Here is a 14,897-nt window from a genome sequence, read left to right as displayed (position 1 = left end):
CCTGTGTTGGAACAGAGAAATAGGAAGAAGAAAATAAAAACTGCCCATGATCCCGAGGACAGCTTCTGTTACTGTTTCGGCATATTTTACTTTAGTTCTTGATTTCTATGCACATCTTCTTAGAACTCAAAAGGATTCGGCTGTACAGATGACTTGACATTCTCCGTGGTGCTCTGCTGTGAGCGTTTCTGTGTAATTCTTCAGAAGCTACCTTCTGTTGAGCGAAAATGCAGAGCATTTATTTAACTCTTCCCTAATTTGGGGATTTACGTGGTATTTCGGTCTCCGAAATAAGGCAGGGACGGGGCATCCTCGCGTACCACCGCGGAGGGCCATCGCTTAAGGCTTATTTCGTGAACCTTCTGGTGCACGTGCTGTTGTTCTAGGATGCTGCTACTAACGCGAAAACGTGGCCACGGGCGGTAGGACCTAATCAGTGCGGCCTCTGGTGCCTCTGAAGGGGCTTCCCTGCTTGGGGAGGGGGTGGGGCGGCCCCCACTGAAGAGAATCCCCTCCGCCCAGAGCTTCCTGCTGTTTTGGCTGCTGTTGAGAACAACCTTTGGTTACAATTCACGGGGCTCTTTTCATGTCCCTGAGGTCAGCTGAGCCCACATCAGTCCTTCCACGTAGGTGACATCCATGTTTTAGGGAAGGTCATCCCCTTTTACAGGTTACCCCTCTTTTATACCTTTATTTTATAGATGCAGAATCGGAGGTACGGAGGTTAAGTTGCTTCTGCGGGATCGCTCAGCTGAGCCAGAATTTCAGGGTTCAGACTCCACTTGTGTCACACCTGCCTCCCAGAGAGAGGCTCCCCACTTGGCTCCCCACCCCCACCCCCCAGATGCTTTGCGCCCCTCCCCACAGACCCTCCCACAGCGCGGGAGCCGCAGGTGGCCGCGGGGCTCAGGGACAGGATGTCCTCCTGTCCACGGCCCCGCCCACGCAGACCTCGGCATCAGGAAGCCCCGGCTGTGGCCACGCCCCTTCCAGTTACTGGGCTCTTTGAGGGGATGGGCGGGGGTGCGGCGTACGTTCCAGATGCCAGACAGACAGTCGGTGTTCCGTGTTCACTGCGATGTCAGTTTGGGAACGCTGAGCGTTCGGTGCGCGTGAGAGGGAGAAACCGGCGCTGAGCGCGAGCAAACGTGCGTCTTGCTTCTCTCTCGCCAGGATCGCTACGGTTCTTAGCACCCACGCGGGGCCGCGCGTTTCCAGAAAGGCCTCTTGACGTGAACCAGTGAGCACGTCGCAGACCGCAGTGAAGACCAGACAGTTTTGCAGATTTTTCTGCCGCTTTTTCACATGGTATACATGCATTCCTGATTTCTAATATTTCCTTTGAGAAATTCTCATTTTTGATGTAGGAGAAGCTTTATTGTAATTTCTGTTTTGCGTTCCTTCCTGCCCATGCGCTCCTTTGGGCATATCTGTGTGTAGCCTTGCTTTATTTGTGTGGAATCTGGTTCCAGCAGCTGGGGGTCTGGAGACAAGGGCTTCTCCCACCTCTGGGGGGCTGAGAGCCTTCGTTCCGGGACTGGGGGAGGGGGTCTCAGTGCCGTGTGACCTGTGGGCGAAGGGCTACCCCAAGCAGCGATGCTCCAGGGGCCCGGAGAAACCGAATTCACCAACACACGTTTCATTCAAAAGGGAGCAAAGAATAAAAACAACAGACCAAAAATGTCTAATTTGGCAGGTTGCTTCATTTGTATTTCCACATGTCACAGTGATTTCAAAATAATGTTTAAAGCCGTCTGTCCCTTTGTATGATCTATGAATTCAAAAATAATTTACAGTGAGCACTTTTAACAAGGCTAAGCTTCTGCATTGCCAAGGGAATTAATCTTCGGACACGGTGTTGCTGTTTGAATTTATGGGAGATGTCAGCTGAGAATCTCCTGAGTGTGTTTACGAACCGACATAGTGGACAGAATTTAAAATGAATAAGGTAAGAAGACAGACCCACGGGAAATATCTCAGTACAGGGGAGAACAGTAGTTGTAACTGGGTAGTTTTGTTAATATTTTTTATCTTAATCTTGGTTTTCAAAAAATTACAGAATGTGTATAAATGAATAAAGAAAAATAATTTGGCTGTGTTTTAGACAGCGTTAGAATATATTGTTCAGCACAGTAAAATATATTTGAAATCTGATGAACCAGAAATGTGGTTTCAACTGAATATTTTGTGAATTTTTCTTAAAAGATCAAATTTGTAGACTTCTAAATATAATAAACCCTTGCAGCAGATCGTGTTGCCTATTTTATTTTATTTTATTTTTTGCAAAAGCCTTTGTAATGAATCTTGTAAATCAGGGCTCATGATATAACATTGGCATGCATTTGAACTACGATATAATTAGAGATGGATCTGTTTTTCATGTACGTTTGGGGCCTGATGTGCAGCTGTCATTAACTGAGGTGTTGTCCCCAGGGCAGTGGCAGGTGGGGTGTCCTTGCTGAAAGTGAGGATGTGCACAGTGGCATGTCCCGAGCCCAATGTGTTGCTGTAACAAGATACTACAGTCCGGGGGCTGAACGGCTCTGGAGACCAGAAGTCCAAGATCAAGGTGCCATCAGGGGTGATTTCTGGAGAGAACTCTCCCCCTGGCTTGTGGAAGGCCACCTTCTCTTCTCTGCCCTCATAGAGGCTGGGCTCTGTTCCTCTCCTTACAAGGGCACCATTCCTGTGGGATCTGGGCCCCACCCTTCTATGCTCACTTCACCTTAACTACCTCCTTAAAGGCCCATCTCCACGTAGAGTCACATTGGGAGTTAGGGCCTACACACACGAATTTTAGGAAGACACAATTCCGTCCCTAACAGTGTCCGCAAGAAATTTCCACACTGGGTTGGCCCTGCTCCAGCCAGGCCGGGGCCTGGGCTCATTCCACATCCAGGAAATCCTCCTGGATTTCCTGCCCAAGGTGGTTCGCTTGCTCTAGCTCTGAAAGTGGCTTTTCCTTGAACTTCCTCACAAGGAAGGGCCTCTGCAGCCCCACCCCCCAGCCCGGCTTGGGTGCCTTTTCAGGGCCTTCTGGACCCCCTGTCCGAGGTATTCAGAGAAAACATCTCAGTGCCCGACACCTTCCCCAGCACGTGTGAGTGTGCATCGTGCGTGTGCAGGTGGGCCTCCTGCTGCACGTGGGGGTTTTGTTTGTGTTCCTGGCCCGTTTATCCTTGGGCCTCGGTGTTTGTTTTGTTTCATTATCAGTGTGAGTGCTTCGTATATAGTAAGGATGTTGTTAATAACTGTTCTAACAAAACATGTTTTGGACCTACGGATTAAAAAAGAAAATGGAAATAGGCCGATCCAAGGGTCTGGTGGCAACCGGCCCAGCCTGGGCTCGGGGGTTAAGCCGTGGTGCTCTGGAAAAGGGGTTTATTGCGCTTTCATTCTTGGGAGCAAAGCCGGTAAGGACCGGATGATAGTTCTGAGAAATTGAGAAAGCCAGGGGGCGGGGCTAGTTTTACAAAGCGTTTACCAGAACAAATTCTCCTTGGAAATGCAGAATTATTTAATCACCCTGGAGAGCGGCTGGGAACTAGATGTGAACCGAGCTGTGGGTGCGCCCCGATTGGGCCCCGATTGGTTTCCCTCCCCCGCGGGGCGGAGACCCAGGGGCTCCCGGGAGGGCGAGGAGGCGCCGGGCGCGGAGCTCCACCTGCTGGGCCCGGGAGCCCGGCCTCGGCCGCTCGGCTCCCACCAGCCCCCGCCCGCACGAGTGAGCTCGGCACCCCTGCCCTGCCCGCCGTGTCCTCCTCGCCCTTCTAGGCGCTCACCCTGCAAACCGGGCGGTCAGAGGTGACCTCCCGCCCGGAATTCCGCGGCCCCACCCCCAGGCGCACCTAGAGCCTGACGCGCTGCGGGCCGGGTCTGCTCGCTGGTCCTCCGCCCATCCCAGAGCACAAGCCCGGGTCCTCTCCCCTGGCCCCTCCCTGCGCTCCCCCTGCCAACCCACTGTGCCCCTTTCTCCCGCCCAAGACCTTACCCCCAGATCTCTTACCCCAAGTGCAGTCTGTGCTCAAAAGTCACCTTCTCCATGACCCTGATCTCCCATTTAAAAACTGCAGCCCAAGCCCGGGCACTTCTTATCCCCCATCCTGCTTTCGGCTCCTTCCCGGAACGTTTGCCTTCTTGCCACTCCCTCCTCTGCTGTGTGTTTCCTGCCCATTTGCCTTCCTAGCTCTGTAGAATTATCAGCGTCCTGAGGGCAGGTTGCTGAGGGCCTGCTCGCTGATTCCCTGGTGTCTCTCACACAGTCTGAATGGGGGAATTTTGTCCTGCCAGCCCCACCCCTAGGGGGGGTGACAGGCTGCCCTTGTTAACCCCTGGCGCTACTGTGTTAGGCCATCTCTTCCGCCGTCACCCATTCTGGTTTGTTCCCAGCCCTTTCCCTGCCCACACCCGGCTCCCAAGGCCCGCAGAGAGCGCCAGGAGCCCAGCTGCTAAGGTGCGGAGGGGTGACAACCCCCAGAATGCATGGTGGCCAGTGGCGTTGAGGCCAGATGAGGAATCAGGTCTGGGACCCCGGGTGACTGTGACCTCCAGGGTCAGACACTGAGGACCCGCCCCCCCCCCCCCAACCAGCTACTCCGGCCCTTGGGATGTGGGATCACCGGCCTTCCTCCCCCTCCCCCACCCCCTGCAAACTGCGCACCTCTGTGGCTACGAGGCTCAGGTACCCGTGTTTGCTCTGTGTCCTGTGATCGGTTTACAAAGGCACACACAGGCTTCCTCCCTTTCTTTCCACTCCCGGTCCATTTTCCTGTTTGTAGTTCTTATCATTCTGCTTGTCCGGGTCATTTGTCTCACCTGAAACAAGAGCACCGTGGCAGGAACGCCGGCCGTAGGCCTGGCACGGACAGATGGATGGACAGACGGACGGAAACAGGGACGGCGAGGGAGCAGACGCCAGGGGACTTGCTGGTTTTGCAAACAGGCTTCCGGCGCCTGATCTCCCTCCCCCTGTCTGTGCTTCTCCCTCTCCTGCGCCTGTCCACCCCCGCCCCCCCTCCCCCCCACCCCGCCCCGAACCTGGGTTTGGGGCGGAGGTGAGCCCTGCTGAGTTTGCCAGCTGTGTCCTGAGGCCCTGATGCTACCTCCTCCCCACCGCTCACACGGGACACCAACCTCAGGCGCCTACGCCCTCAGTTCCTCCCTGTCACCCTCTGACCTTACCGTCGCCCAGTTAGCTGCACCCTTGTCTGCAGCACACACAGTGGGTGTGAGTGCTGGCGTGAACCCCGGGGCTGTGCCCCAGCAGGCGCAGACGGCCCGGGGCACTCCTTAGGGAGGGCGCGCGTTTGCTCGGCACCCGGGGCTCAGTCTGAGTTTAGGCCGATACTGAGGCATTCCAGTTTGGCTCTGGATGTTCTTACGGCACCCCTCCCTCGAGCCCCAACAATGCAGGCAGCCTCCTCCCTCACCTCCCCCCCACCTGGTCCTCCAAGGACACCCGTGAGAGGCAGCACCTGCCCGCACCTGCCTGCACCTGCCCGCTGCTCCCACTTTGTGCCAGCAGCCCATGGGTCTGTGGAGCCTACTTCCTGAGTGTCCCCAGCCCCACGGCCTCTGCTTGACCCACTTGACAGGAGCTCCTGCTGTCTCTGGCCAGGAGCATTGCACAGCCCAAGGGCCCCTCCTCCGGCCAGGCCCCAGCCACCCCCCTCTTGGCCCTGTAACAACTCAGGGCTCCCGTCTTCCCACCCAAGACCACCCGGCTCTCTTTTCCCCTCTGAGTCCTATACTCCTCGGTGTTGTCCAGGGACCGTGGGTCTCGGCCCCCGTGCCTCTCACAGTCCCGGGGCAGCCAGGCTCTGGGTCTCCTCCGGGCCTTTCCGCGGTTGTCACCTCCTCCAGGAAGGAGCCCTCAGAGCATGTGACCAATAGTTGGTCCAGCAGGCTCCCAGGGCCCGATTCTGTCCCCCGAGTGCATTCACCATTCGGACCTCTGTCCTGCTCACACCCCCACGTTCCTCAGGCTTTTGAGGGGCAGGTCTGAGAGGCCCAAGCATGGCCCAGAGACCTCCTCTCTGGCTCCGGTGTAGTAAGTGGAGGGAAGGAAGTTCTTTTTCCTTCTACCCTCCTAGGCTCTCTGGCTGGGACGCCGTAAAAGCAGACTGGTGAGGGGCGCCTGAGTGGCTCAGTTGGCTAGGAGACTGGCTTCGGCTCAGGTCATGATCTCGCGGTTTGTGAGTTCGAGCCCCGCGTCCGTGCTGACAGCCTGGAGCCTGCTTCGGATTCTGTGTCTCCCTCTCTCTCAGCCCCTTCCCTGCTTGCTCTCTGTCTCTCAAAAACAATAAACATTGAAAAAAAATTTTTTTTTAATTTTTTTAAAGAAGCTCAGGACATCAGGGAACATGCCGGGGGCTGACCTCCGAATAAGCGGGTTCAGAAAGAGAGAACAGAGAGAACAGAGGGAAGGAAATCATCACAGAAACGATTCAAGGGCATTTCCAAGAAAAAAAGGACACGGACAGGGACACGAGGTACCCAACGACACAACTCTGCCCCAGTGTCAACGCTCTGCGCACAGAATCAGGGGGTTTAACCTCAGTCCTTCAGAAGAGGCAGGGTTGACGTTTGCCTCTAATAGAGGAGGAGACCGAGGTTCAGAGATCTTAAGGAAGGGGCTTGCTCAGTCACGCTGTGCCCAGACCTCCTCCTTGACCCAGCCAGAGCCCCCGAGGCCTCCCTGCCCCTCCTGGTCACCTGCCGGGCACCGGGCTCGGCCTCGCTGGCTCCTAGATGGGACCCATCGTGCCCTGGGCTTCCTCCCATAACTGGGCCGAACCCATGCCTGAAACAAGACAGCAGGGGCCTCAAAGCCTCCCACCCTGTCCAGGTTCACCCTCCCACCACCCGTCAGGACCCAGGAGAAATGTGTGTCTCCCCCGCCCCCACCCCATCTTGTTCCACAAACCAAAAGGAAGCCTACAGAACAAGGCCTCCTCCAGGCTTAAGACTCGAACACGGGTCTCCCGGTTTTTCCGAGGAAAACTTCTGTTTTCCGTGGCCTCTCATGACCGAGCAGCTGTGTGGCTAGGTCAGATCATGGGGCTGGGGGTGGGGGGCGGGGGCATGAAATGCAGGATTGGAACTTGGATTCCTTGTATGTGACAGCGGCAGGGCCCCTGGGGGCCTGAGCCCCCGGTCAGAGAGTGGGGGTGGGGGCAAGAGCGGCCTTCAGAGGGAAACCGAGGAAGGACGTGAGCAAAGGCGGGAGAGGAAGGCAGGACACAGGCTTCACAGGAGATCGGGGTGGGCAGAGAGACCCGGAGGGCCTGGCAGGGTGGTGTGTGACAGGAGGCCCCGTCCCCGCATCTGCCGGGGAGAAGTCCCACCGCGGCGCACGCATGCTCTCAAGGAGGAGCCGGGAAGAGTGGCTGGCAGGCGTCCAGAACTTTCCGTCGAGCTTTGACAGGGCTTGCCGGGCACCAGACACTATTAATTCAGCCCCTCCTCTAGAGGTCTGCGTGGCAGGCACAGTACCACCTGCCTTTATACACAGGGAAACTGAGGCACGGGGAGGCAGGTGCCCGGGCCAGGCCGCTGGCAAGTCGTGGAGTGTGATTCGGGGCCTTACCCGCCACATCCCCACCCTGCGTCTCTGGCAGGAAGTGAGTCATGCAGCCGGGGGGGTGGGGGGGGGGAGCCAGGGGAGGGCGGAGGGTGAGGTTGCCCACCCTGGGCCTCGCTAAGCCTGGTTACATTCAGGGGCTCCTTGGGGCTCCTGAGCTCCCGGGCAGTGCTCGGCTGGATCGTGCATTAAATCAAGCCCCTTGGCGGTGAGCCAAAAGCAGACCCGCCCTGTGACCTTCAACAAGATGGTCAGAGACACCCCCCCCCCCCCGTGACCCTGGAGGGTCTCACATACCCCTGCATCTCTAGGGCAACGGTGGCAGCTACTCCAGACCGGCAGTGCCCCTGCAGGAGGGGGGGCAGCTGGACAGGAAGGGGACTGTTCGGATGCCTCTTTATGAGAAAAAAAGATGCAAAGCTGTGACTATAAAATGAGGTATTGGGGCCCCTGGGTGGCTCAGACAAGTAAGTGTCCGACTTCGCTCAGGTCTTGATCTCTCGATCCGTGAGTCTGAGCTCTGCGTCGGGCTCTGTGCCGACAGCTCGGAGCCTGGAGCCTGCTTCGGATTGTGTCTCCCTCTCTCTCTGCCCCTCCCTTGTCCACGCTGTCCCTCCCTCTCTCTCAAAGATAAGTAAATATTAAACAATAAATAAAAGACTTTATAAATTATAGATAGTTTTGACCAGGCATTGGTGACAATTTAATTCCCTGCATACACTTTGACCTGCCTGGCGTTTGGGAGAATGTTCCGGCAACTAGCTTCTGACTCTGTACATTTCAACCTTTGCTGAACACCGCATGTCGCATGTTGCTGACAATTGTACATTTCCCCCCGTTACCCGTATGTCCTCTGGGCTCGGCCTGGGGGACACCATCCTATCGCCCACAGGACACTATTTGGGTGGCGGGGACAGAGTGACGAGTGCAAACCACATCAAAGTATTCCACTCGACCCAAACCGTTATACACCCTGGACTCAACTTCTCTGTAGCTGGACTATCAAAACACTGTGCCCACACCAAAGCCAGCCTGGTGCCCACACCCAGGGAGAGATGGGGAAGGGCGTGGGGTCAGTCAGGGTGGAAAAACATGGCGGTCGGAACCACTCGCAACAGGAATGTGTCACTTCCTCAAATTTTACAAAAGAATTGTGCGTGCCTTCTCGGGGCACCTCCGAGGGCTTGGTCACAAGGTTCAAGTTTCCTGGCTCAGTACTGTGTGAAATCACTTGGTCAAGGAAGTTCACGGAACTTTCCTGTAAAATCGTGGGCTGAGTTTAAGCCAGAATAACCACACGTCTTAAGTCAAACTCTGGGAGACTGTAGGTAGGTGGACAGGAGACATGCTTGGGTCGATGACTCAGGCCCTCACCGAGGCCCCTGAAAGGCAGCCCCACCCGGCTGAGCCTCAGAGCCTCTGACTGGCCCTCAGGTGGGTCTCAGAGGCCGAACAGAGCGAGGAGGGGAGGCCTCGGTCACCTTTAGAACTAAGCCCCCCAAATGTCCCCACATGACAGGGCTCAGAGGTACACTGGTGACAGATCACCAGGAAGGACTGGGGGCTCAAAGTCAGGAAGTCACGTCCCAGGGGCCCAATGCCCAACAGTTCTCAATAGGGACAGGCCAGTGTTGGGGCAATTGCTGAGAATCATGAATTTCTCTGAGACCAGAGAAAGCTGCAGCTAGCCCCAAAGTGTGATGGGGGTGGGGGGCCAGGGTGGAGAATCGGCCCTGGGAGGAGGTGGCCAGGGGACAGCAGTTTAGAAAGAAATGTCCCTAGGAAACTGGGGACTTTTTCAGAGACCCGGAGACTACCCGCCTTCTAACTTCCCTTGTCAGTGAGGCTAACTTAGGAAAAGGAGCAAGACGCAGCGGGCTATTGTGTGAGAACAAGCCCACATTTCAGGGGTGTGGTGGGAGCGGTCCCCGGGTGGCAGTGAGGCGGGCCCTGCGGACTGGCCCCCGCCGTCAGAACTCTCAACCTGAGCTTCTTCCCATGGGCAGGCTTGGCCACGGCCCACCCAGGCACCACCAGCCGAGTCCTCCGGGGCCCTGGCAGGCGGAAGACAAATTCAGGGACAAAGAGGGCTTCCCAGGCCTTGGAGGAGGGCACGCTGACTTAGTCCATTCATTGTGCAAGGCTGGGCATGACATACGAGGCCTCACCCTGCGACCTGCCTTTCAGGAGCCAAGGGAGGGCCCAAGGGTCCAGAGAGTGGGGGTCAAAGACCCCGGGGAGACTGGCCCCAACAGAAACAAATGCCACAGTCCCTAGAGGTTCCCCGGAGCCTGGGCTGCCAGGCTGGGCCCCTTCCTGCCACCAACCTGCCCAGACAGGTTCAGCAGAAAGCACAGCCCCAGCTATTGGGGGGCCGGGGGTGGGGGGGAGGTGGGTGCAGGCTGGGCCTCAGATCAGAGAAGTTTCTGGTGCCCGCAAGCACACCGCACGGACTCTCTGGGTGGAGAGTCCCAAATTCCTCCAGGGTGGGGCATCTGGTGAAGAGAGAAGCCAGGTTCCTGTTTGCAAGGCCACAGGCGGTCACCGTGGGGGGGAACTCAGCCTGGTTTCAGTATTTGTGCAGCTGGATTCCCGCCTGCAGATGTGCAAAGAGGAGGGCCTGGGGGTGCCTGGGTGGTTCAGCTGGTTGAGTGCCTGACTCTTAATTTCAGCTCAGGTCACGATCGCAGGGTGGTGGGATCCAGCCCTATGTCGGGCTTGCACGACATGGAGCCTGCTTAGGATCTCTCTCTCTCTCTCTCTCTCTCTCTCTCTCCCTGTCTCTCTCTGCCCCTCTCCCCAGTGGTGTGCGCTCGCTCTCTCTAAAATAAAATAAATTAAAATTTAAAAAGAGGAGGGTCTATGGGGCGCCTGGGTGGCGCAGTCGGTTAAGCGTCCGACTTCAGCCAGGTCACGATCTGGCGGTCCGTGAGTTTGAGCCCCGCGTCGGGCTCTGGGCTGATGGCCCGGAGCCTGGAGCTTGTTTCCGATTCTGTGTCTCCCTCTCTCTCTGCCCCTCCCCTGTTCATGCTCTGTCTCTCTCTGTCCCAAAAATAAAAATTAAAAAAAATAGTTGAAAAAAAAAATTTAAAAAAAAAAAAAAAAGAGGAGGGTCTAGACGTGGTGGGGGGAGAGCCCGGGTGTGTGTGGGCAGGGGCAGGGGTAGGGTCTGGAACAGACAGGGAAGAGCAAACGGGAGACCGTGCACGGGAGGCACCTCACCTGCTGAATCTCCTGGAAAACCATTATTCAGCAAAGCTTGGGGGAGGAAGACTGTTACAGGTGCCGAGGGTGGCCTGGGAGGTGAAGGTGCATGAGAACAGAGGCTGCCATGGGGGTTCCAGTGGACCCGATGGAGGGGTTGGGGAGTGAATCCGATGCTGGTGGAGGACGGAGATGCACCTTGGCCTCAGAGACGGCGGGAAGCAGGAGTGCCACCAAGGGCGCCCAGCCCGGTTCCCTCACTGCAGACTGTTGCCCGCAGCGGCAAGAGCAGCACGGCCAGCAGCTCTTGGACGTGACTTCCGGCCTCCGCCTCGGCCAGGAGCCCTACTGGCTCCAGGCTGGCGCAGACTCCCAAGAAAGGGCTCTGATTGGCTTTGCTCCAGCCAGGACCCGCCCCCCGACCAATCAGGAGTGGCCGGGGGTGGTGTACTATAAGGACTGGGGCGCTGTGGGAACCACACAGTTGGGTGGGTAGGGGTGCCTTGGGAAGAAGGGGGAGGGTTCGGGGCAGCAGATTGGGGGGTGCCCTCCTGAGGGAGGGGGCACATTGCCTGAGCGTCTACTTTGTGCAGAGACTTTAACCCCCATAAAATATTCTCACCGTCAATTCGCAGATGCAGAAACCAAGGCTTGCACCGGGTATGGGATGGCATAGCCGGTAAATGGTGGAGCTGGGATCAGAGCCCCGGTCCCCACATACCAAAGCCTGGCTGGCCCTGTGGCGCCGCTCCTTCGTCTTTACAAACTCTCTTGTGCAGAGCCGCAAGCCTTTTTGCGAGATGGTAAGGCCTCGGAGGCAGAGACCACACTGGATCGCTTCTCCCATCCCCAGAGCAAGGCGTTTCTGCAAGTTGAGTCTGGGCAGATCCCCAGATGTCTGTCTGAGACCCCGAGGAGTTTGCGCCGGTAGAGAAAAGAACACACGTTTGTGACATAAATTTCACCAATGTGTGATGCAAGGTTGATAATGATGATTTCGCAGAAATCTCCCCGGTGCTCTTAATAATCATTGTCCTCGGGGCGCCTGGGTGGCTCATTCGGTTAAGCGGCCGACTTCGGCTCAGGTCATGATCTCATGGTCTGTGAGTTCGAGCCCCGCGTCGGGCTCCGTGCTGACGGCTCAGAGCCTGGAGCCTGTTTCCGATTCTGTGTCTCCCTCTCTCTCTGCCCCTCCCCTGTTCATGCTCTGTCTCTCCCTGTCTCAAAAATAAAACGTTAAAAAAAAAAAAATCATTGTCCTAAAGGCTGCAGGTGAGCGACAAGGACTGTCCTGGCCCGTTCACCTCAGCCTGATGTATTTGCATATTATTTGCCTGTTAGAGTTTACATGTGTTAAGTTTGCATTTTCTTTATTACTATAGTATTGCATTATATCCCTCCAACTCGGAGCTGGAATCCATGGCTCAAAGTGACTCACTCGGGCCTAAGCGTGGGGGTGCAACGAGACATATAAATTCTAGAATTCCGAGTGATGAGGTAACCGTAAACACGGGAGCAGAACCGTGCAAACCCAGTCGCGTGCGTGTTCTGGGCAGCAAATCCGCAGGTGTGATGCTTCCACAAAGCAGCTGGAAAAGGCAGAGGCTGATGGGCTGACAACGGGGAGTAGACGCCAATTTTCTTGGATGCATCCGGTCCTGCCTCCCAGCGCAGTGGCTGATGAAGCTTTGGCAGGACGGGTGGCAGCTCGTTTTTTGAAGACGGCACCATGGCTTCTCCAGGTACACCCCGGGTGCTATTTCTGGAACTAGCAGAAAAATCATTCTTTCCACTTCAGAACGGATCAATTTTGACGGCTAAAAGCAGAAGAGCTGTCCAAACTATAGAGACACCATCGCACGTTCCAGCATATTCCACCAGAAACAGATCTGAGAGGGTAGGAAAACCTTGGGGCTAAATTGTGACCCCTCCACCCAGATTCACAAGTTGGAATCCTCAGAAGGCGATTGTATTTGGAGATAGGGTCTTCAAAGAGGTAATCACGTTAAAACAAGGTCAAGGTCAGTGATTAAGGCGGGCCTTAATCAGTATGACTGGGGACATTAGAAGACATCAGGGCACAGACACACACAGAGGTCAGGGAGAAGATGGCCATCTACAAGCCAAAGCCGTCAGAAGAAACCTACCTTGATGTCGGGCTTCTGGCCTCCAGAACCGGAAGAGCATGAATTTCTGGTGCTTAAGTAAGTGCCCAGCCTGTGGTGCTGTGACAGCGGCCCCAGGACACAAGTACACTGCCCAAGACAGACTCAGGTATTCCGTTCTGCAAGAACGAAGTCCCTGATCCACATGGTTGGAGGTCACAGAATATCAGCTACATCCTGGGGCGGGGGGGGGGGGGGGGGGGGATGATAAGAAAGACCACACGAGGGGACCAGTAGACATTTTTGTCGTTTGGGCAAAACCACCGACGTCTCCACTCTCGGCCTCTGTCCGACAGTTTGTAGATGACTGAGAAGTGCTTGATGCTTCTGTGTGTCACTGAGAACCCAGGCTCAGGAAAAGAGATGGGGTGTGTGTGTGTGTGTGTGAACTGCCCCCTCGGCTTCAAAAGAGGAAAAGCCTCATTAACACCAGCTTTGAGGAAGCACCAAACACACGTGGAATGAGAGGTTGTGCACAAATGTCTTTCCGTGTTTCCATGACTCGCAGAGGCCTCTGGGGGCTCAACGGTGCCCTCCTCCCCTTGCTTCGGTGGGGAGGGAGGTGGCGAAAGTCAAGGAACCAAACGGTAGCCGGCCATGATGTGTCTTTTTAGCAGGCTGAAACGGCGCCTGTTATAGAACTGGATTTCCATGGGCAGGTGCGAGCCTCACTCGGGAACTCTGGGAACTTGGGGTGGGATCCTTTTTCCTTTTTTTCTTCCTGATACCGTTAATTCCAGTAAAAAGCCATTTCCCTGATGCCAACTGATTTGAGAGCATGGCGTGTCTTGATAGTATGTCGTTTTGCACGCGTCTGTTTTGTGGCCAAGTGTCGCCATTTTCACGGAAAGACAAGCGAGGGAGACGTCTCGAAGATAGAAGGGTGGTACGAACAGCTGGGTCGCTGACAGTCTGGCTCTTTCCCGAATAATCTGTTACAATCCAACCAAAATCATGATGATTTTCGCTAGCGTTTGGCAGGGACTCAATTCCTGTGTGTCGTGCATTATTTTAAGCGCCTTATATGTTCAGACTCGTGGGATGCTTAGAATGAGTGTTCGGGGTGGTGTTTTATCCAGAGTCCCAGATGAGGTCAAGTGACTTGCCCACAGTCACACGGCTGTGAAGTCGGGACTCCGGAAGCACTGGCCCTCTACTTCTGGCCACATGACCGCTACCCTTCGTTTTGTTTACCAGGCCGAGGATTACATCAACCATGCAAATTATTAGCTATATCTAAATACTGTGGCAGAGCGTGAAGAAACCCACCAGAGAGACTTAGGAGTCTGCGGGCCCGAAACACCCACAGGTCAGGCGGGCGACATGTGGTCAGTATAGCATCTGGGGCCACACCGCAGGCAGTCTCCTGGGGAACCGTCCCCAGCTTCTGAGCCCAGATGTGACCCGAACCCCCAGAGGGCCCCGTGTGAGTCAAGGTCTGGAACCCATAGGGCAGGCCCCCAGGAAGGGTGAGCAGGAGCCCTCGTGGGCTGGTTTCTTCTTCCTTCTGGAACCTTGCTTTGGTTCTTAAGACCTCTCAGTTGAGGGGCGCCTGGGTGGCTCAGTCGGTTAAGCATCCGACTTCCGCTCAGGTCATGATCTCGCCGTTTGTGAGTTCGAGCCCCGCGTCGGGCTGTGTGCTGACAGCTCGGAGCCTGGAGCCTGCTTCGGATTCTGTGTCTCCCTCTCTCCCTGGCCCTCCCCCGCTCATGCTCTGTCTCTCTCTGTCTCTCAAAAATGAATAAACATTAAAAAAAAAATTAAAAAAAAAACACCTCTCAGTTGATAGAATCAAGAATCCCCACTTCATCCAGGATAATCTCCTTTACATAAAGCCAACTGATTGCTGGCGTTAATCACATCTACAAACTACCTTCCCAGCAACAGGTGCATTAGTGTTTAATTAAATAACTGGGACGGTAGTCCTGCCACGTTGACGTAAAACT

The 14,897-nt window shown here is 55.6% G+C and overlaps 1 protein-coding gene across 2 annotated transcripts in view; it reads left to right on the top strand.

Annotated features, from left to right (window-relative positions):
• Nucleotides 1-2,249, top strand: part of ARFGAP3 (ADP ribosylation factor GTPase activating protein 3) — a 54,801-nt gene extending 52,552 nt beyond the window's left edge. For both annotated transcript variants that reach the window (XM_043562802.1, XM_043562803.1), the window contains one exon: nt 1,174-2,249. In XM_043562802.1, coding sequence (XP_043418737.1) covers nt 1,174-1,191 — 18 coding nt within the window. In that variant the 3' untranslated portion in view covers nt 1,192-2,249. The remainder of the gene's footprint in view (nt 1-1,173) is intronic.
• The last annotated feature ends 12,648 nt before the right edge of the window (nt 2,250-14,897 follow it).

Source organism: Prionailurus bengalensis, chromosome B4 (genome assembly GCF_016509475.1).
Source record: "Prionailurus bengalensis isolate Pbe53 chromosome B4, Fcat_Pben_1.1_paternal_pri, whole genome shotgun sequence".
NCBI lineage: Eukaryota > Metazoa > Chordata > Mammalia > Carnivora > Felidae > Prionailurus > Prionailurus bengalensis.
The sequence above is the reverse complement of the archived record's forward strand: the minus strand, read 5'-3'. Positions and strand labels throughout refer to the sequence as shown.